This window comes from Bos mutus, chromosome 2, assembly GCF_027580195.1.
Source record: "Bos mutus isolate GX-2022 chromosome 2, NWIPB_WYAK_1.1, whole genome shotgun sequence".
NCBI classification, from domain to species: domain Eukaryota; kingdom Metazoa; phylum Chordata; class Mammalia; order Artiodactyla; family Bovidae; genus Bos; species Bos mutus.
In genome coordinates, this window is record NC_091618.1 from 24,090,306 (window position 1) to 24,112,812 (window position 22,507).

At 39.0% G+C, this 22,507-nt stretch overlaps 1 protein-coding gene across 2 annotated transcripts in view; it reads left to right on the top strand.

Moving 5' to 3' along the window:
- The window catches only part of SCG2 (secretogranin II), a 29,786-nt gene extending 13,478 nt beyond the window's left edge, over window positions 1-16,308 (top strand). Inside the window, exons 2-4 of one of the 2 annotated variants that reach the window (XM_005901633.2) lie at window positions 1,863-2,820; window positions 10,685-10,859; window positions 14,004-16,308. In XM_005901633.2, coding sequence (XP_005901695.2) covers window positions 14,018-15,859 — 1,842 coding nt within the window. In that variant the 5' untranslated portion in view covers window positions 1,863-2,820; window positions 10,685-10,859; window positions 14,004-14,017 and the 3' untranslated portion in view covers window positions 15,860-16,308. Of the gene's footprint in view, window positions 1-1,862; window positions 2,821-10,684; window positions 10,860-10,956; window positions 11,072-14,003 lie in introns of those variants that run through there. The other variant, XM_014480085.2, reaches the window with a different exon arrangement.
- Window positions 16,309-22,507: the final 6,199 nt, after the last annotated feature.

A 22,507-nucleotide genomic window follows, 5' to 3' on the forward strand; every position in this document is an offset into this window, starting at 1 on the left:
ATTAAGATCTCATAATTTGCCAGTAACTGCATTTATTATGCCTTTCCACTTAATCCTCCCAGTGTCCTTATAAGGATGGGAAACATTGAGTGGTAAAGCTACAAATAGAGCCCAGATTGTCTGACCGAAGGTCATTTGTGTCTGTTCATGACACTCTCTGAACCTCATTGTCCTCATCAACAAAATTAGTTGAATCACATAATATTGTCCATATGCAACAATTTTTATCTAAAAATGGCAATTTCGGAGAATTTGACATAAAGTACTTCCTACTTTACTCCAGTAAAGATACTGGAGAAGGCAATGGCACCCCACTCCAGTACTCTTGCCTGTAAAATCCCATGGATGGAGGAGCCTGGTAGGCTGCAGTCCATGAGGTCGCTAAGTCAGACACGGCTGAACGATTTCACTTTCACTTTTCGCTTTCATGAAATGGAGAAGGAAATGGCAACCCCCTCCAGTGTTCTTGCCTGGAGGATCCCAGGGACGGGGAAGCCTGCTGGGCTGCCGTCTATGGGGTTACACAGAGTTGGACAGGACTGAGGTGACTTAGCAACTTAGCAACGTAAAGATACAGTCATTGTCAAATGTGTGGCACATAGTAAACAATAAACATAACTATTCTCACTATACTATTCTGTTCATTTTCCTATTTCATCTTTTTGTGTGTGTTTCCATGGCTTTCTGCTCCTTTTATTACAGGTATAGGAATATCCATAGAATTTGGCATCTAGTAAATTATTGAATTGGACTTGATTGACTTTGTGAAGAAAAACAAAACAAAACTTGTGCTATATTCTATGAATTCCAGAGTAGATGTCATTTACAACCAGTAACTATATCCATCATATTCTGAGCCATACATGTTGATGTATGGTATGTACTTTTCCTTTTCTCATCTAAGAATTCCTGAAAAATGCTTACCTCAGTGTTCTATTGTGGCTATTTGATAAAAACTATGAGATCATAATTCCAGGGCCCAAAGAAGAGGATATTCTGATAGCCGAAGAAATCTCAGCTTCTGGCAAATCCCTTTCTGATTCTTAAAATAGACTCATTCTTTAAACTGGGTTTATTATCTTTGTGTTTGGAAGACACAGCTAAATCCTGGAACATGGATGTCTTCTGAAGAAGCACAGGTATGAGGAGAGAGGCCCTGGACCCAGAGATGAGGCTCCAGAATAGCCATGCACCCCGTGACCATGTGCAGGGTACGGACCAGACTGCTCTGTAGACAATGGAAGAACGTTCTGTGTAAAGATGCAGGCTGCTTGGGAGGTTGAGATGAAGCAAATGCATCTATTTCCCCGGCAGCTTGAAACCATCTTAGACAAGTTCAAAGTTTCCCTGCTCTCTGAAGTCTCCAGCCTGCCTATGCAGGACTAACTGTGGTCTCTCTCCATCCACTGCTCCTTGTGTATATGTTTATTCCAGCCCATTACAATTAGCTCTGTATGCAGATGTCTTCCCCAAAAGCCATTTTCCTCACTAGACTCCGTGCGTATATGGGCAACCACTGAATTTTATTCACAGTGTATCCTTGGTACCTTCTATAATCTTGGTGCAATGTCTGGCACCAGGGAAATACCTGATAAACATTTGCTAATAATAATAGTAATAGTACTATATACTATATTACTACTATTAATAAGTATTACTCTATTTATTAAATGCTCATGGTTGAATGTGCACAAAACCCTATAAAGTGCCTAACGATTTCTACTTTATGGAGGAGAAAGCAGAGTCACAAAGAAAACACCCTGATCAGAGCTCCACACTGGTCAGTGGCAGAGACAGTGTTCAAACCTGGGCAGCCTGGTGCCAGAACTTGCCCATTAACCATTTCTCCCTTCTTTTAACAGATAAAAGATCCTTGGCTTTTGGCTAAGATGAAGAATAATGAAGCAAATGAAGCATAGTTCGGATGGAAGGAATCCACGGTCGTAGTAGACAAATGGGATTTTTATCTCCTTGCCTTTTGGTGGCTGCTGTTAAAAGACCCCCAAATCCTACTTCAGTTCTTAGATACTAGGGAGACAGAGGCAATTTAGCGATTTCATAGTTGACGTCAGGAAACAATAGCCTTTAAGGAGTCTCCTTCGCTCAGAAATCTGACACTGCCTCAGCCACCAACATGGCTGGAAGCCTTCGGGATGGCAGTCATTTCGGGGGCTGCGTGTGGTGCCTGCATCCCCGGGCCCTCTGAAACGCTGCTGCTGTGCTATCATCAGCCTCCTGTAGTCCGCCCATCAGGAAAAGGCACCAAAGTGTCATGACACTTCAGCTTTGTTCCCGAGGCTCATTAAGACAGAGCCGGGGGATGAACGGAACGAACGGCCTCGTCTTTATGAATGCTTAATGCGAAAATTGCCTCCACTGTGCCCCTTCGTGCTGGGCTGTGCGGAGATGCTGATGATTAAACCGTGAACCTGGCCTTGGGCTGAGCGGCGGCGGCGCGGGCCTAAAAAGAAATGTTCGCTTTCATTCATAGCTGCCTCTCAGCCCCAGCGGACCATGACTCACATCTTATTCCCTATAGCCGTGTGTGTTTGGACTTCCAATTCATCCGTCTGACGCCACTGTGGAGTCGAGGCAGCCTGTGCCAGAAGCGGCCTCCCAGTAGAAACCCCACCTCCGCGGGCTGGAGAGCGGAACTGGCTTCCAGCGTTTACGCAAACACTTGCGTTTCTTCTCTTCCTTCTAATTGAGGCGAGGTTGCAAATGACTTGCCTTGCAGCAGCGGCCAGAAAATCAATTCTAATCACACTGATACAAAGGAAACGACTTTTTTTTTTGCTTGGTTACCGTTTTAAAATTCAGGTATGGCAAGCTCGGTGAATTCTCAGGGGCTGGGAAATGAATAATAATCAGGCAGCCCAGCTGCAGAAAGCTCCAAACTTTCCAGGGCATTTCTGCAACTGTTATATAACTGGATTCTTGCAGCAACTGTCTGAGGCCTGAAGCGGAGGTAATAGGACCCTCACTTGACAAATGAGGAAACCGAGGCCCAGAGAGGTTGAGTGATTTGCCTGAGATCACATAGCTGGACGGAAGCTCGGCATTCTATCTTCTGCCACCTGTAACTGCTGCTGTTGAATTTTTTCTTAGGCAAGTCTGACTGTGGAACTGAAACATTTTTTTATATTAAGAATTTTTTTTCTTTTTTTTTTGGTCATTGAATATAACATTCTTGGAGATGGGAAGAGGAGGAGGAGGATGTGACTTTATAGCCAGTAGTTCTGGGTGCCAAAATGAGAATTAAATCTCACTGAGGGTTGTTCTTCCATGGTGGCTCAGACGGTAAAGAATCCGTCTGCAATGCAGGAGACCTGGGTTTGATCCCTGGATTGGGAAGATCTCCTGGAGGAGGGCATGGCATCCCACTCCAGTATTATTGCCTGGAGAATCTCCATGGTCAGAGGAGCCAGGTGGGCTAGAGTCCATGAGGTCACAAAAAGTTAGACACGACTGAACAACTAAGCAACAGCACAAGGTTAAACAACAGTGTAACACAAAATTTCCCCCCAAAATTGTCAATCACAGAAGTATTTCTGCTATCTCTAAGCATTATCAATACTATTATTTTCTTAGTATGTGTTTTCTATATTTAAGAAAACGTAGGGATTTCCTTAAGTTCAGTGGCTAATACTCCATGCCCCCAATGCAGAGTGCCCAGGTTCAAACCCAGATTGGGGAACTAGATCCCACATGCCCCAAATAAGAGTTCACATACCACAACTAAAAAAGGAAATTCACATACTGCAACTAAAAAGTTTACATGCTGCAACTAAAGATCCCATATGCTGTAACCAAAAAAAAAAAAAAAATCCTACATGCTTCAACTAAAAAAGATCCCTTACGCTACAACAAAGATCACATAAGACCTGGCACAGCCAAATAAAAAAATAAACATTAGAAAAGAAAAAATATAGAAAAATTTGTTCTGTAAATGCTTCTTTTGTTAAGCTTAAATATGAGGTCTGTATCGCTACCTCAATTTGAAAATTTTATCACCTACATAAACAGGAGGCAACCTAAACCATAATGCAATAAAAATACAAAGTTGTTAACAAATTTTGGTAGATCCAGCAACTTACAGACAGCTCTAAGCCTGAGACCAAAAAGGAAGATTTTCAAATGTTAGAAAACTGTTAAAAACACACTAGCCCCCAACTGAAATTGTCTTCTTTATGTAACCAAGAAAATTGTGACATTATGCAAGGGATACATTTCAGACTATGAAATTCAGTGTTACTTGATGCTGTGTGTACATCTGGCATCAAATCACTTCTGATAGTGCTGTGGATATGCCTCCATACGTTGGGAAAGAGGTATCTTTCCCAGATACATCTGATTGGCTTCTTGGAGAACAGGAATCCCAGGAAGTAGGACAAGAGCCCCACTGTAAATTCATCTCATCATTTTTGTCTGGGTATGACTATGACAGTAGGGTATAGACATTCAAGTTATAATGATGTCCCAAACCAGCTGATTTCAATAGTTGTATCAGTCAGGACAGGCTAGGTTATATGTGGTAACAATGAATACTGCATTACAACTGTAGTTAAGTAATAACTAGGAGAAATATGTGGTCCGTGAGAGAATATTTTGCTAAGAGGTGCCTAGGTGATGCCAATATTGCTGATCTGGACTACACTTTGAAAATCACTGCTGTACCATGCATTTTATATTCCCCCACTTACAGTTTAGATAACTTCAGGGTCAAAGTAGTTAGATGTTTCAACTTGTGTGCTAATTTCTGGACAAAAATATCCAAGAGAAAAATCGACTGTGATGGGAAACACAGACACAATGGCTGGATTCGAGGAGAACATTTTAGGTTTTCAGCTCTTACCTCATATTATATATGCAGCTGCCCTACCTCCAGAACTGATATATTCATTTTATCAAAACAGCTCTCTAAAATCCATGCAAAGGCTAAGTGAACTGTGAAAGTCATCTGGTATGTCAGTGGGAGCCCCAGACCTGAAATGCTAAAGTGAAGTCGCTTAGTCGTGTCCGACTCTTTGCAACCCCATTGACTGTAGCCTACCAGGCTCCTCTGTCCATGGGATTTTCCAGGCAAGAACACTGGAGTGGGTTGCCATTTTCTTCTCCAGGAAATCTTCCCAATCCAGGGATTGAACCCAGGTCTCCTGCGTTGTAGGCAGACGCTTTACCGTCTGAGCCACCTAGTAAAGATGCTGAACTTTGATCTTCAAGATTCTCCTACATCTTTCTAGATTTCCTATTAAAAGGAAGCATAAGAGTATGTAGTTGGGTTGTTTCCAAACAGAAAATATCCTTATTAAAACATTTGCATGTAAATACTGAAAATGTTGATTCACAAAACAATTGTGGCAGGAAAATTTGAAAGATTAAGACATACAGGGTTGTTTTAGGCAAAGTAATTAACTTCTAGCACATGAACTTTGTTCTCCCAAAGCCCACTGAAGGAGCAGATGCTCAAACATGCATGGTATTAGACTTAAGAGAATGGTACTTTCTCTTCCTATGAGCACCAGATGGCTTCAGAATCCAAAGGCAATGGAGAAGAAAGCCTAAATTTATTTGGTTTAAGTGGTTCTCACTGAGGGTTTATGAGAAAGATCATATTTTAGTACTTAGTAGACAAATGCAAACATAGTTTCACAGATGATCGTCATTTCAAAAAGAAAAGAGGTATTGGGTTCAAGGGTTAGAAAGGATCTTAAATGTTATCTAGTCCATATGGGGCCACCAGTAATTGCTAAAAGGAGCAAAAACGTTACAAAGAATAAACAGATACTGCAATTATAAGTAGTTTGGTTTTCTTTATGTGAAATTTAAAATTTTAACTCAAGTACTAGGAAAATGTTTTACAAAATAAGTGAAACAGTAGAAAAAAAAGAAAGTGCTCCTATAATGAAAAAAATTTTTTCTTAAAAATTTTTTTAAATATAATTTTCTGGCAGTGCCTGAAGCTCTAACAAATAAAGGCAGTTTGTTTGCATAAGGATAATTTGAGAGGATAAAAATTTCCAAAGTGGAGTGTTTGAAGCTTTGACAGTAGGCATGAGAAAATGTTAATTCAACACAACTTATTTTTGGCCAGCCATTGTCCAAATGGGGACTTCCCTGGTGGCTCAGACGGTAAAGCGTCTGCCTGCAATGTGGGAGACCCGGGTTAGATCCCTGGGTTGGGAAGATCTCCTGGAGAAGGAAACAGCAACCCACTCCAGTACTCTTGCCTGGAAAATTCCATGGACGGAGGAGCCCGGTAGGCTACAGTCCATGGGGTCGCAAAGAGTCGGACAAGACTGAGGAACTTCAATGTCAATGTCAAATTGTCCAAATGAATGTCATCTGAAAAACTAGGTAGTTATAGTATTAAGTAGTTACAAAATTAATATTTATACAGTATGAAGTTTCCAATTTATATGTTCTCTGAAAAGCTCTGCTTTTGCAAGGGAAGTAGAAAAACATTTTACTCTTCTTTGATAGTGAGTTTTCTTTTTAAAGTCATCTTATGTCATGAAGGAACATTTATTGTTTTATTGTAATAAAATGTAATTAATTGTAGCAAAGTATAATAATAAATTGTAATAAATTAGAACTTATTGTAATACATTGTACGATAATTAGAAGAGTTTAGGTAAATTTTGGAAGCAACACATCAGGGAGGTAAAGCGTCATAAGAAGTATAAAGAAGGAGAGCAGGAAGGAGCAAAGAGAGGAAAACAGGGGACGAATGAGCAATGAAAAGGATCCCAGGCCTTGAGGGGCTCAGGGAAGACAGTACAGACCACCTCTGTTTCCCAGCAAGTGCTGGAGGGTCTCAGGTCACATATGCTGCAGACTGGTTGCAATTCAGTTGCCAAATCGTGTCTGACTCTGCAACCCAAAGGATTGCATCAGCCAGGCTTCTCTGTCCCTCACCATCTCCCAGAGTTTGCCCTCTTTCATGAATCATTGCCTTGTAATAGCAAGAGGGCTCGCCTAACTCAGTGAAGTTATGAGCTGTGCCACGCAGGGCCACCCAAGACAGACGGGTCATAGTGGAGAGTTCTGACAAAGCGTGATCTCCTGGAGGAAGGAGTAGCAAACCACTCCAGTGAACTTGCTGTGAGAACTCCAAGAATTGTACAAAATAAGGCTGCAGACTGGATTCTCCAAGAAAATCTTGTTTTCCAAGAGAGAGGGATGAGGGAGGAAGTTAGAGGAAAAAGGGAAGAGGGAAAGAGGGGAGAGAAAGAGAAGAAAAAAGATGTATTGGTCTTCTGGATCTTAATTGCTTTCATATAAATTGAAACAAAATGAGAAGTGTAATGGAGTGGAAGAGACATTTCAAATTGAAGGATTACTAAGGTAGAGAATTGCACATACAAATGATAGGAAAATCAGAATCTGGTCTAAATGAAATATGAAATTGAATAACAAAGGACAAAATGACTAAGATTTAAGAAAATCTGATCGTAAAAAGGAATGAGTCCCTTCTAATTACTTAAATTTAAGTTGTGAATGATTAGCTTGATCTTAACAGCACCACGGTGAGGATGCAAACTAATTTAGTAAAAATCATTATCATATACAGTACATGATTATTTTGAAAATGTCCAAGATATAGAGCTTTGCTTCTTGGAGGCAATGATAATTGGCAATTTAGAGCTAACAGAAAATTAAAGTTTTGTGAGGAATGTTCAAAATGATCTTATCTCAAGCTTAGTGATAAAAAAGATTTATAGGTTATCTTTACTATATTATACATGCTCTAAAAGATTCAACAAGAAGTTTGCTTTCTCTATGTATATTGCATTTTAACTTTTTTTTTTCCAAATAGATTTCTATTAGAGAATATAGTTCCCTTTAGAACAAATAACTAATGGCAAAAAAAAAATAATGACTTTTAGAGATATATTAAGTATAACTCATTGAAAAATCCATAAAACACAGGCCACTGAATAGAATTTTCCAAATTCAGTAACTACTCTCTTATTTGGAAGACATATGCCCCATAGCATCAAGGAGGTGACTCTTGTTTTCCGTGTTTGCTGCCCCAAATAGGAGTCTGGGGCTGTACCACCTGAGCAGTGACCAGGAAAAACAATTGGAACAACCCCTGAGAATTTTGTCAAAGTGATTGTATTCTAGACTTGGATCTTTCGTTATTAGATAGCCATAGTCATTTCTGTATTCCTATCACCTAGCTAGAGTGCCCAAACCATGGTCTTTATTATGGCTATACCTTTGGAAAGAGCTAAGTTCAAATCTTACCTCTACCAATTATGAGAGAGGAAACAGTGGCCAACTGAGTTATTTCTGAGCTTCAGTTTCTTCAACTGTAAAATGGAGACAAATAGAGCTACCTATTATTGTTGACAAGAGGGTTAAATTAGATTGCCGAAACTCCAAGCACAGTGCCTGGAACATAATGGAACTCAATAAATGGTAGGTATTTATCACAGTTTTATATAGTAGAAAGGAATTCAGTTACTCACAAATGGCTCATTGCTCTCCCAATGCTCTACCTTTAGCTGATAAAGCCAGTCCATCCCACTGGTTGCCTCCTGATATCTCACTTCTACTTGGAGTTTTTGAATGAGGTTTTATATGGATTTTTGACAATTAAAGACATTCTCAGCAAAGAGTTTGACTAGGGGATCTTAGAAGAACTGTAGTTTCTGATCCTTGCAAAAAGTTTAGTTTCACATATATGCACTAGCTGATCAAGAGTGACTTCCTTGAGGGTTGTTGAGACCTCTATCGAATCAAGTCAACCCTTTAAGAGTAATCTTGTGGAATTTTCTGATGCTGTGTTGATATTGGTTAGTTCAACTGGCCACACAGAAGTACTGGAAAATGAATTATGTGAAACTCAGAGTGGTTTATCTTTGTCAGGATTTAAGAAAATGTTATGTGTGCAAAGCTAACAAAGATACCTGCAAATGAACTTATTTTTTTTGAGATGCAGTTGAGAAATGAGATTTGTTTACTCAGGTCTCATCAACTTAGCACTTAACCTTAATGATGCTAAAAACCCACTATGAGGCATAAATAGATTAGATAAATTGGCCATAGGACTTCAGTCTAAGCCTATGAGTTCCATGTCAATCCACAAATGACCAGTCATCAAGAATCAAATATCTTAACCAGGAGATCAAAGAGAGAAAATCAAGGGTACTTTTCTCAAGATTATTTTTTTCCTAAGGTTTTAAACTATTTCTGTTTCCTCAAGGAGTTCAAGAGTATTGTGGTTTACCTAGAATAGTTAGAAATCATTAAGCAAAACTTGATAATGGAAACCTCAGCTCAAGCTTCTTTTCCCAGAACCCTTCCCATCTAAGATTTCTAGACTGAACAATGCTCCCTATTGTGTCTGCTGGCTGACATCTTTCTTAGTGCTTTTCAATTTATATCAAATAAAAATAATCTGTTGTCTCTTATCCTAAAATAAAAATAACCTGTTTGTCTCTTATCCCCTCTGGACCAATATATATATTGGGTTGCCCCAAAAGCTTGGTTGTTCAGGTTGTTCCATAACATCTTACAGAAAGACCAAATGAACCTTTTGGCCAATCTAACAGATATGTATGCATATATACATGTAGATACTATTCATCTTTGTATCTAGCACTTAGTAGGCATTACAACTTACTGAATGAGTAAATCAGTGGCTAATTATTCATTTAACAGAGACAAAGTTATCTTTTATATAGCAAGATTCTTTTGCTTAGTTTATTTCAAAATATATCGTTTTTAAGAAAATCATATCTTTAATGAAATGAAATTAAAAATTTAGACTTATACAAATTATAAACTATATAATCAGGTTACCTGGTAAAGCACAACAATGATTATGACTACAAGTCTGAGAGGTTGGAAGTTAAGTATTAATACTATATTATTCCTTGAATTGGTCACATTTATGAAATGTATTTGATTCATCTGATTCAACTGGAGGAAGAAAATATTTATAGTATAACTTTCTTTCAGTTACAAACTAATTACAGTTGCATATGTGTCACACTTTTCTCAAACGGCGAATTTTTTTTTTTTTTCTTATTGAAAGTATTTTCAACTTCTGAGCTTCCCTTTTTGAGATCAGATGTTGTAAAAGATGCCAACAGATTCATATAGAATTATCAACTATTAGACCTGAATCCTTAGAAATACACACTTCAAAATTATATTGAAACCCTAGACTAAAATCCTAACTCATTAGAGCCTTGAGGTCGACTCATATAAAAAAAGAGAACACTTTTTTATTCAAATAAACATGATTTTAAAAACAATGCTACTTGTGGTTATGATATGAAATACGACTTCATATTCATAATGTGTATTCTGTTCCTCTTGGAGTGTATTGAGGAATGTTAATGTAATTTCTTTGTGGCCACTGAAGAAAAAAGTCCTTATCTGTAAAACTTTGTTTTAACAACGATGACAACAACGACAATAGCAACAGGAAACCCTTATCACAAGCTGTTTGGACACAGATGAGATTATATTGCAATTAGCCACGTCTATCTGATGGATTTTTCTAAGGGAAATTGTGCAGAGCATTTTATTTCAAGCCTCAAAGATTTTGTTAAAAGAAAGGGAACTGCAGTTTTTGCCACAGAAAGACAGGTGGCGTAAGCATGCAACTTTTTTTTTTTTTTTTTATCTTTAAAGTGATTATTTTCTCTCGGGTTCTTTGAAAAAGCTCGCCTGTGCTCCGGTTTGTGGCTGAGTGGGTGACGTCAGTGTGGCAGTGCGGAGTCAGGCGCGGCGGCTCTCTATAAGCCGAGGAGCTGTCCGGGTGCTGAAACGGTCCGAGCAGCTCAAGCCGCGGACCAGGAGGAACATGCTGTGGACTTCCTCTGCCATATAAATAAGAGGTAAGACTGCTTTTCCCTTCTACTTACTGGAAAGTTCTAAATTGCGTATTCTCTCCTTAATTCCTAGCTAAGAAGAAAAAGACCATTTGGCAAGCTTATATCTATAGAATAACTGATCGGCAACCTGCTGCTCATCTGGCAAACTAAGGACACTGTATATATGTACATATATATGCATGATTGCATCTGTGATTTACACTGCTTGCTGTCAGGTATTTATTAACCATTGTGTTATTTAGATAATCATATATAAGAACATGAAAAAGTTAAGGATATTTGTGTCAATACACATTATTAATGTAAAGTTAACCAAGCCTGACATTTTGTTTCTTTCCTTAGTTTATTGTTTCTTCCCCTAAGGACCAGATACAAGGGCAGGGATACAATTTATATACTTAATATTCTTAACAGCAGGTGTCCGATGATTCAAAGACTGTTAAACAGGTTCCGGTGATAGAAGTAACCAATTTTGGAGCTAGGTTTGTTTGTTTGCTTGTTTTTTCTTTGACATTTACTTTGCAAGAGCTCAAATTTAACTAACTATATAAAATTATTTTCTCAATTGGTATGCTCTGAAAGGGCTTACATTATTGTCTACTAATTTTGGTCCTAGCAAAGTAAGACTAGAACGAGCTTCTTCGTTTATTCAGGGGGAAATATTATCTTGGATTTTAGGTTGGATATGACCATGGATTACAAAGAGATAACTGAGATGTATGAGGAAACATTTATAACCATATAAATTATTTATTATTATGCTTTGGTTGAAAGAGGTTGTACAACATTTTGCTAAATATTTTTAATGGCACAAGTGTTTCTTTTTCCTGTATCCTAACTAATTGAATTGCTCAAATTTGAAAAATCCAGTTGCATTTGTCAATGCTCTAGTATAATTTCAATAGAAAAGACATTTTAACGTATAAGGTTTTTAGGTTCAAACTCTACATAGAACATCAGAACTGTTAAAACCACCTTCACTATTTAGATAAGCTGCTACCAGTTCACCTAAAAAAATCCCTTGAGTCTTAGTCAAAGGCAATAACTATGTCACCCAAACTGAATCTGAGTAAATGACCAAACGGTAGCTCTTGGTAGGCCTGTGGTTTAAATAACTGCATGAATATTCTGCCCCAACACCACAGCAAAGTTCACCTACAAAATAATGATTTTAAAGATCAGCACATAACCTAGCATATAACTGGGTTAAGGATACTTCAGGGTAATGGTTTCAAAGAATATACATTCACTAAGATTCTTAAAATTGCTAGTCCAAATGCCAATGTGGAAAGTTGATTTTCAAATCTAAACTAATCCTGAAATAATATAAAGAAGAATGCATAATGTACTTTTATTTAAGCCTAATAAGTTATAAATACAATTTGCTCTAGTAAATATTGATTCATAGTAAGTATTTTAGAAGTTTTCTCTGACATGCCTTTAAATATTTTCCCTTCAGTAAATTAAGTAGCCAAATTAATGTAAGTGCATATTTTAAAAATTAATTTAAATAATCATTTTAATAAATAAGTCTGTACTAAAGAAATTTCTGTAAGTACAACATTTTTAGATTCTAGAAACTGAAAATATTACTTAAATATCAATATGATCTAGTGAACAATGATATTTTCTACAATTGATGTCTAAGCTAACAGATAATGATATCCAATAACTTAACTTATATATCACAAAACCATAATTCAGTTAAGATATCATGAGCAAACATAAAATTCCTTTACTTTATTTGTAACAAAATTGCACATATTAAAATAGATTTCAATGTTAGCAATGCCAAATGTAAAACATGTAAAAACTAATCCTCTTACTATAAGGCCTTGAAGAAAAAGAATGAATGAAAAATTTTAAATGGAAGAATTCAATACACTGGATGCATTTTTCTTAATCGGGAATTACATAGTGATTATTTTAAAATTTTCTAACAGAATGAGTCATTTGAGATTTCATAGGTCCACACCCAAATAGACACAGAGTCAAGCTGAATTTGAACACTTACAAGTTCAGAAATAGACTGGTTCAGAAAACTTATGTTCTCTCTGTAGCATCTGTTATTATTTACTATATCTCTTGAGGACTGAGGAAAATATAATCATGATTGCATTTTACAAGACAGTCACAGTAAAATTATTAGAAGAAATATGGGGCACAGATGTTTTAAAACAGTTTATATTTTGGTACATTGGTACATTTACACTGAAATAAATATCACTGGATATCATGGATTTTCTTTTTTTTTTGCAATTCTGACTATTGTGCTTGTGTATCCTAATAGTACCCTGTGTGCTATTACATCAATCAAGGTGAATGATTATAAAATACCAGACTTCTAAATTCAATATTTTGGAATTCATTGAGTAAATAAATACTGCTTTGAGGATATTAAAAATAAAAAAACTTTGTTAAGTTTGCCAACTAGCTTGGACTTGAGAAGACCCATATTCTGGAGGTCATTAAGGTACAGACCTTCCAAAATTAGTAATATGATTTGGTATCAGACTAAAGGACAAGTTATTTCTGAAAATATGTATGAATGAGACTCATCCACAAGAGAATTCAGTATGATTAACATTAACATGGAATATAACTTCATCTTATATAGTAATGTCACCTTTGTTGTGTTTCTACAACAAATTAGATGGATAGGTCAGTAATTAAACCAATGGTTTTTGATAAGGATATAACTCTCTATGTGTGTGTACATGCATGTTTTAAATTGAGCCATCTAATTTTTCTGCCAGTGATTTCAATATAAATGCTGTACAAATAACTAAAACTCATCTTGGAAAAATCTTTATTTAACAGAAATAATGTATACTAAAACAAAACATGTCTTATCAGTTAAAAAATCATACTTGAGAAACCTCATATCAGTGTTTTTGCTATTATTTTAACCAAAAGAATGCCATATAAATTTGATGCAAAACGGGCAACAATGTTGCTAAAGATTCCTGAGGTTAGCTTGTGAAGATTGTGTATGAAACATTTATAGTTTTCAAAAAGAGTCATCCTAAATTAATGTGGAGTAATCTCTACTATGTTCTTTTTCCCCTCAATGATTAATTACCTTTTTTGCTATAGAGTCAAATAGTCAGTTTCATTTGTGTTAACTCATGTTTTCTATGCTTTAAGGAAATCTTTCAAACATGGCAGAAGCTAAGACTCACTGGCTTGGAGCAGTCCTGTCTCTCATCCCTTTAATTTTCCTCCTCTCTGAAGCTGAAGCTGCTTCATTTCAGAGAAACCAGCTGCTTCAGAAGGAACCAGATCTCAGATTGGAAAATGTCCAAAGGTTTCCCAGTCCTGAAATGATCAGGGCTTTGGAGTACATAGAAAAGCTCCGACAACAAGCTCACAAAGAAGAAAGCAGCCCAGACTACAACCCCTACCAAGGTGTTTCTGTTCCCCTTCAGCAAAAAGAAAATGGTGACTTGCCAGAAAGTTCGAGGGATTCCCTGAGTGAAGATGAATGGATGAAGATAATAGCTGAAGCTTTGAGACAGGCTGAAAATGAGCCCCAGTCTGCCCCAAAGGAAAACAAGCCTTATACTTTGAATTCAGAAAAGAACTTTCCAGTGGACATGCCTGATGATTATGAGACTCAGCAGTGGGCAGAGAGAAAGCTCAAGCACATGAGATTCCCTCCTATGTATGAAGAGAATTCCAGGGACAACCCCTTCAAACGCACAAATGAAATAGTGGAGGAACAATATACTCCTCAAAATCTTGCTACCTTGGAATCTGTCTTCCAAGAGCTGGGGAAACTGACGGGACCAAACAGCCAAAAGCGTGAGAGGGCTGATGAGGAGCAAAAACTTTACACAGATGATGAAGATGATATCTACAAGGCTAATAACATTGCCTATGAAGACGTGGTTGGGGGAGAAGATTGGAACCCAGTAGAGGAAAAAATAGAGAGTCAAACCCAGGAAGAGGTAAGAGACAGCAAAGAGAATGCAGACAAAACTGAGCAAATCAATGATGAAATGAAGCGTTCCGGGCAGCTGGGCCTCCAAGATGAAGATCTCCGGAAAGAGAGTAAAGACCAACTCTCAGATGATGTCTCCAAAGTAATTACCTATCTGAAAAGGTTAGTGAATGCTGCGGGAAGTGGGAGGTCCCAGAATGGGCAAACTGGGGAAAGAGCAATCAGGCTCTTTGAGAAACCACTTGATCCTCAATCTATTTATCAGCTGATTGAAATCTCTAGGAATTTACAGATACCCCCTGAAGACTTGATTGACATGCTCAAAACTGGAGAGAAGCCAGTGGAACCAGAGCAGGAACTTGAGATTCCTGTTGAACCTGAAGACATCTCAGAGGTTGACTTAGACCATCCAGATCTGTTCCAAAATAAGATGCTCTCCAAGAATGGCTACCCCAAAGCACCTGGTCATGCTGTGGCAGAGGCCCTACCGGAGGGGCTCAGTGTGGAGGACATTCTAAATCTTTTAGGGATGGAGAGTGCTGCAAATCCAAAGCCTCCATATTTTCCCAATCAGTATAACCGAGAGAAAGTTCTGTCAAGACTGCCCTATGGTCCTGGAAGATCTAAAGCTAACCAGCTCCCCAAAGCTGTCTGGATGCCAGATGTTGAAAATAGACAGATGGCATATGAGAACCTGAATGACAAGGATCAAGAATTAGGAGAGTACTTGGCCAGGATGCTGGTTAAATACCCTGAGATCATGAATGCCAACCCAGCGAAGCGAGTTCCCAGTCAAGGCTCAACTGAAGATGATCGACAGGATGAGAACCAAATTGAGCAGGCCCTCAAAGAGCATTTGAGTCAACACAGCTCTCAGGAGACTGACAAACTGGCCTCGGTAAGCAAAAGGCTCCCTGTAGGGACCCTGAAGAGTGATGATACTCCCAACAGACCGTACTTGGATGAAGATCTGTTAGTGAAAGTGCTGGAATACCTCAACCAAGAAAAGGCAGAAAAGGGAAGGGAGCACATTGCTAAGAGAGCAATGGAAAATATGTAAGCAGCTTTCATTGATTGCCCTATTTTCACCCCTCCCATCCCAAGCAAACCCCAATATTTCTCTTTAGTGTGTTGACTTCTCTCTTGTTAACACTGTAATACCTTTAATGCTGTACAGGCAGATGATTCCATTTCACTGGAGTGTCTGCTTCACTTACTCTGAACTGTTCTCTTGTGTATGGGTGTGTGTAAATGTTATGACTTCTGAATAAAAATATTAATCATAGCCCTAATTCAAGAAAGATATCTATGATAGTGTTTAATAGTGTATCTAATAGCCGTGGCATTGTTGATGCTCACATATGATAGAGTGTCCTACAAGTCTCTTGAAAGTTTTTAATATTTACTGAATTATTTTGTTACTGTCTGTAGTGTTTTGTGGAGTACTGGAGCAAAAAAAAAATAAAGCATTATAAATATATAGTTTTACTTATAAGGCCTTTTCTATTGTGTGTTTTATTATTGCTTAATAAACGTTATTTCTGGACAACTTTGGGTTATTCATTCTGGAAATCCAGAGGCAATGGCTGTGGATCAAGCAGTATGGAGCTAAAGGAGAAAATTATTTCCTTCCACAATCAATCCAGGTAAGAAATAATGAATGGAAATACACGATCACATTATACATTTGTAGAATGCAATATCCTCTAGCAGCTCACTACCTAGAGCTTGCCTTTAGTTTTTTCGTGATTATGGAATAATTTCTATTTATACCTTTTACCCTTGACTTTTGTAAATAAAAACATTTAAGTTTTGAAGAAACTTAAAAAGAAGTTTAAGCACTGAAGAAGAGATGGGCATAGGGCAATTGGAAACAACTAGACTCGGAAACAATCTGCCTATTTTCAGCTTACCCTGCTCCCCTGAAGACAAAACTCCTACTCTTTTGTATGGTGTGAGAGGGGCCAAAGGACCCCCAAACTGACTGTTAGATAAGTGAATGGCACAGGCACAGTGGAGAATACATCAGCTGCCTTCTCTCTGTGTCCGTGGGCTGGAGAAAATCCAGAGTGGGTGAGGCTGTACAGAATTGTTATAATGTGCATTACTTCAGGGGTTGATGCTATCAGCATCCTGACATATCAACAGGGAATCAACAACAGCAGCAGCAAGAAAATATATAGAGCAACAGAACAGCAGTGCTCATAAAAAAACAAGGAAATAAATCACAGTTACTATTTATTGAATATTTATTGTGCACTGGGCACAAGACTAAACACTTTACCCCATTCAGTCTGTGCTGTATCACTGTCAAGGGCCTCTTACTATCCCCTTTTACATCAGAAAAAGCAAAACTCAGAAGGGTTAAATAGTTGCCCCCAAATCACCCAGTGTCATGAGTTGCCAAAGCCTGTGTTCCTAACCTAACTCCACCGCACTGCCTCTCTGGGAATGGTCTTTCAGCTGACGGTTGGGGCACTGGTGGTGGGGTGGTGAGAGGCTTATGCATCTCAGTGTGGGTCATTTCCATGAGAGGGCATCTGTGTGTGTGTGTGTGTGTGTGTGTGTGAGGGATGGAGTGCTGATTTAGTCACTATGTCATGTCTTACTATTCGCGGCCCCGTCGACTGTAGCCCACCAGGCTCCTCTGTCCATGGGATTTTCCAGGCAAGAATACTGGAGTGGGTTGCCATTTCCTTCTCGAGGGGATCTTTCCGACCCAGAGATCAAATCCTGGTCTCTTGCATTGCAGACAGATTCTTTACCATCTGAGCTACGAGGAAGGGAGGGTGGAGAGGAAATCCTTGAATGGTCAAAACACACTAAGAGGGTCCTGCATACCTTTGGATAAACACTGAACTTTCGTTTTCCTGTTTTATAACTTTGCCCAGACTCTTTTCTGTTCAATTATCATACACTCTCAATGAATTCTAAAATCTGTAAGTGGAAGAGAGCTTAGAGGTGAATTGTCTCTACAGTGTCTCTTTCTAATAAGTGCTTTTTATTCAAATACCTCACAGTGAAATACTATGAATTGAAGATTATGCAGAGATCTAGGATATTTGTGGGGCTTAAAGTCTAAGTGCATATTTATACACCATTCTTTGCAGATGTCCACATATGTCATCTACCCATTAAACATTTTCTTCAATTTTCTGTTTCATGCAGCCAGCCACTCCTTGTGTCCTAAATCAACAATCTTTCCATGGTCACCCCGAGCAGAAATGTGACCTTGACACCTGTCTCCACCCAACAGAAACTTGCCCTCCCCGTGGTGTGTGAATAATCTACGGGGAGGTTTGAAAATTAGAGCAAGTTAACTGACATGACACAGCTGATGAGGCCCTGGGCTGGGGTTTACACACAGATCAGTGGGATGCCAAATCCTGCATTCATTCTGTGGGACCATGTTGCTTTTTCTCAGTCTCAGTTACGCTTGAGATTCCCCGATTCTCTAACGGTGACATTTCTGGCACCATGATTAGCAGTTGGGGAGATATTTTAATTTGGGATATATGTACTCTGCGTGACTTCTCTCAGACACCAGTCAGCAAGCATCTTTGCCCTTTTGCAGCATCACCATATTCCCCAGCTATTGAGTCATCAAATGTATTTATTTCTGATCCAAAGATATTTTTTCATAAGTGTTTCAGTACACTGCTTACTAGCATAAGAAATTAAGCTCTAAGTATATTTCAAGGAAGTGGATGACAAACTAATTGAGATTAGGGCAACATTGCCCTTTTTCCTGCCCAGAAGCCTCTTTTCAGCAGAAGTCAGGAAGTAGCTTGAGCCCTCCTCACCAGTGCCCTCTGCAGGCCGCTGCTGGAAGAGCGCACTATGACCGCCCTATGGACTCCCCTTTGTAGGAGTCCATGCCTCCATCAGGAGTCAGATGGCCCAGAAATCCGTATCTGTTGTCAAGACCACCATCTATCAAGTCTTCCCTCCCCTCAACACTCACAGGCTCTAGAACCTACACATTTTGAGGACAGTTAAGACGAAGCTGCCCTGGAGAGGGCATGACAACCCACCTTAGTATCCTTGCCTGGAGAATCCTTTGGACACAGGAGCCTGGCGGGCTACAATTCATAGGGTCGCAAAGAGTCACACACGACCAAAGTGACTGAGCATGCATGCACGCACTCAAGACAAAGCTGATGATGCCCTTCATACAAAGTTTCCAAGTCACCCCTTATTTCAGTTCAGTTCAGTTTAGTCGCTCAGTGTCGTGTCCAACTCTTTGTGACCCCATGAACCGCAGCATGCCAGGCCTCCCTGTCCATCACCAACTCCCGGAGTTTACCCAGATTCATGTCCACTGAGTCAATGATGCCATCCAACCATCTCATCCTCTGTCGTCCCCTTCTCCTCCCGCCTTCAGATTTCCCAGCATCAGGGTCTGTTCAAATGAGTCATTTGCATCAGGTGGCCAAGGTATTGGAGTTTCAGCTTCAGCATCAGTCCTTCCATGAACACCCAGGACTGATCTCCTTTAGAATGGGCTGGTTGGATCTCCTTGCAGTCCAGGGACTCTCGAGAGTCTTCTCCAACACCACAGTTCAAAAGCATCAATTCTTCGGCGCTCAGCTTTCTTCACAGTCCAACTCTCACATCAATATATGACCACTGGTTGACTAGACGGACCTTTGTTGGCAAAGTAATGTCTCTGCTTTTGAATATGCTATCTAGGTTTGTCATAACTTTCCTTCCAAGGAGTAAGCATCTTTTAATTTCATGGCTGCAATCACCATCTGCAGTGATTTTGGAACCCCCAAAATAAAGTCAGCCACTGTTTCCACTGTTTCCCCATCTATTTGCCATGAAGTGATGGGACTGGATGCCATGATCTTAGTTTTCTGAGTGTTGAACTTTAAGCCAACTTTTTCACTCTCCTCTTTCACTTTCATCAAGAGGCTCTTTAGTTTTTCTTCCCTTTCTGCCATAAGGGTGGTGTCATCTGCATATCTGAGGTTATTGAGATTTCTCCCAGAAATCTTGATTCCAGCTTGTGCTTTATCCAGCCCAGCCTTTCTCATGATGTACTCTGCATAGAAGTTAATTAAGCAGGGTGACAATATACAGCCTTGACGTACTCCATTTCCTATTTGGAACCAGTCTGTTGTTCCATGCCCAGTTTTAACTGTTGCTTCCTGACCTGTGTACAGGTTCCTCAAGAGGCAGGTCAGGTGGTCTGGTATTCCCATCTCTTTCAGAATCTTCCACAGTTTATTGTGATCCACACAGTCCAAGGCTTTGCCATAGTCAATAAAGCAGAAATAGATGTTTTTCTGGAACTCTCTTGCTTTTTTGATGATCCAGTGGCTGTTGGCAATTTGATCTCTGGTTCCTCTGCCTTTTCTAAAACTACCTTGAACATCTGGAAGTTCACGGTTCACGTATTGCTGAAGCCTGACTTGGAGAATTTTGAGCAGTACTTTACTAGCGTGTGAGATGAGTGCAACCATGCAGTAGTTAGAGCATTCTTTGGCATTGCCTTTCTTTGGGATTGGAATGAAAACTGACCTTTTCCAGTCCTGTGGCCACCGATGAGTTTTCCAAATTTGCTGGCACTTTCACAGAATCATCTTTCAGGATTTGAAATAGCTCAACTGGAATTCCATCACCTTCACTAACTTTGTTCCTAGTGATGCTTTTTAAGGCCCACTTGACTTCACATTTCAGGATGTCTGGCTCTAGGTGAGTGATCACACCATCATGATTATCTTGGTCATGAAGATCTTTTTGTATAGTTCTTCTGTGTATTCTTGCCACCTCTTCTTAATATCTTCTGCTTCTGTTAGGTCCATACAATTTCTGTCCTTTATATATAATAAGTTATACCAACCCAAATATGTAGCCTCTACAGCTAATGACATTTATGCTGCTGCTATTCTTCCTGACAGCTGGAAGGCTAGGAAGTCCCATGGGCTTTGATCAGGGAACTTCTGAAGGGTGAAAAGAACCAACGACTGAAAAGCCAGAGGAATTTTTCTTGGAGAGTTTAAGCCTTTTGATTTGGAACAAAGATGACAATTTGTCTGCAAGTGTTCAGACAGTGTCTACCTTTTAAAGAGTTTTTATAGCAATCATCAGCAAGTTTTATTTTTTTCTTTTTTCTGGAGGGTCAAAGCCACATGTGTATTTATAGGTAATTTCCATATCATTTACATATGCCTACCTCCACTTTGCTCTCTAGTCTCAGGACTTTTTCAAGTCAAAACGTATTGTTTACTCCTTGAGGCTTGTTATTTTATCAGACTTTCCCTCCCTTGATTTCCTTTTATTAAATCATTATCACTGTTGTGACTTTAGATGTCACGGGGAGCAGTGGATGATGGGGTGAAAGGTCTTGGTGAAGTTGGGCTCTAAAATCTGTGCTAAGACATAGTGATGTAAGAGCCACACTGGTACTTCCTGTTGCTCCAGCACATCTTCATATGTCAATGCTTTCGCTTCTTCAGCCTGCTGGACTCCTTTAACATTTTGTTGCTTTTCAGCATTTAGTGTGCGTGCTGCCACCTCCATCAAGAGTGCATTGATTGCTCCTTTTTCTCTGCTTTCACAGTGATTTTCTTTTACCTTTGTTGCAACATTTTTTTTTTTCTTGGTCTTGCTACATAGCTATGGCTATTCATCTTGACCTGTTTCACCTGTTAAATTATAAACTCTTTGAAGTCAGAAACTTGCTCTGAATACCCTCTCCGTGTCTTCTATAATGCCCAATCCATGGCTCTTTCCTGTGAGCTGCTCAGTAAATATGCACTGAGTAAATGAGAAGGTGTAATCGAGCATACTTCCTCTTTGCTATCTTGTGCTTTATGAAATATGTACCTTTTATAACCTCATCTCAGCTTAATAGAAAAAAGAAGTGCTTACTGTTCCTCCCACATGGTCATCTCAGGGCTTCTTTAGCCTTGGTGCTTTCAGAACATCTGAAATCCCAGAATAGTACCATGGTTTATGCTTTAAAGAGTATCTAATTTACTATTTACCTTAATTTGAGTTTGAACCCAACTGTAGCTCCCCACACTGGTATCCCTTTTTAACTGGCCATTTTCTAATCCTGAGAATCTAGAAACACTCACGAGTTTGCTATTTTAAACAGTTAAGTTCTCACACATGTATTACACGGTGCATTTGGACCACCACGTAATAGCTTAGCCTTTCTAATGTTGACTGGCATATCAATTCCTGTATCATAGCTCAAAGACTTTGACTTTCAGACTTCAATTCCAGAAAGTTCCTCTGACCTGATGGATTGGAACATTTACTTGGAGAAGAGGCTTTGGAGATAATAAACGAAACAAAACAAAAAACAAAACTGACTAAAATTCTAGCTTCGTGATTTATTTGAGCAGGCACTTAATCTAGCTGGATCTAAGGTAGGGATTATACTTACCTTATAAGGTTATTGTGAGGCTTTATCAGTAATGTGGGTGAAGTGGTTTTACCATGGGGGGAACAAAGTAGTTGTGAAATATGTAAGGTAGAATTTCCCAATTAATTATCAACAACTATTATTAGCCATCTACAATGTGTAAATCCTAGTATTAGACATTATGTAGAGAAGGATAGAAAGGATATGTATATTTCCATAGAAACAGACCACATTGTGAAAGGCTTTTACTCCATTTACAAACAGCTTTATTTCTCATGCTGCTGCTATTTTGGGAAAGTGATTTGTGGTGAGGCAACAAGTTCTGAT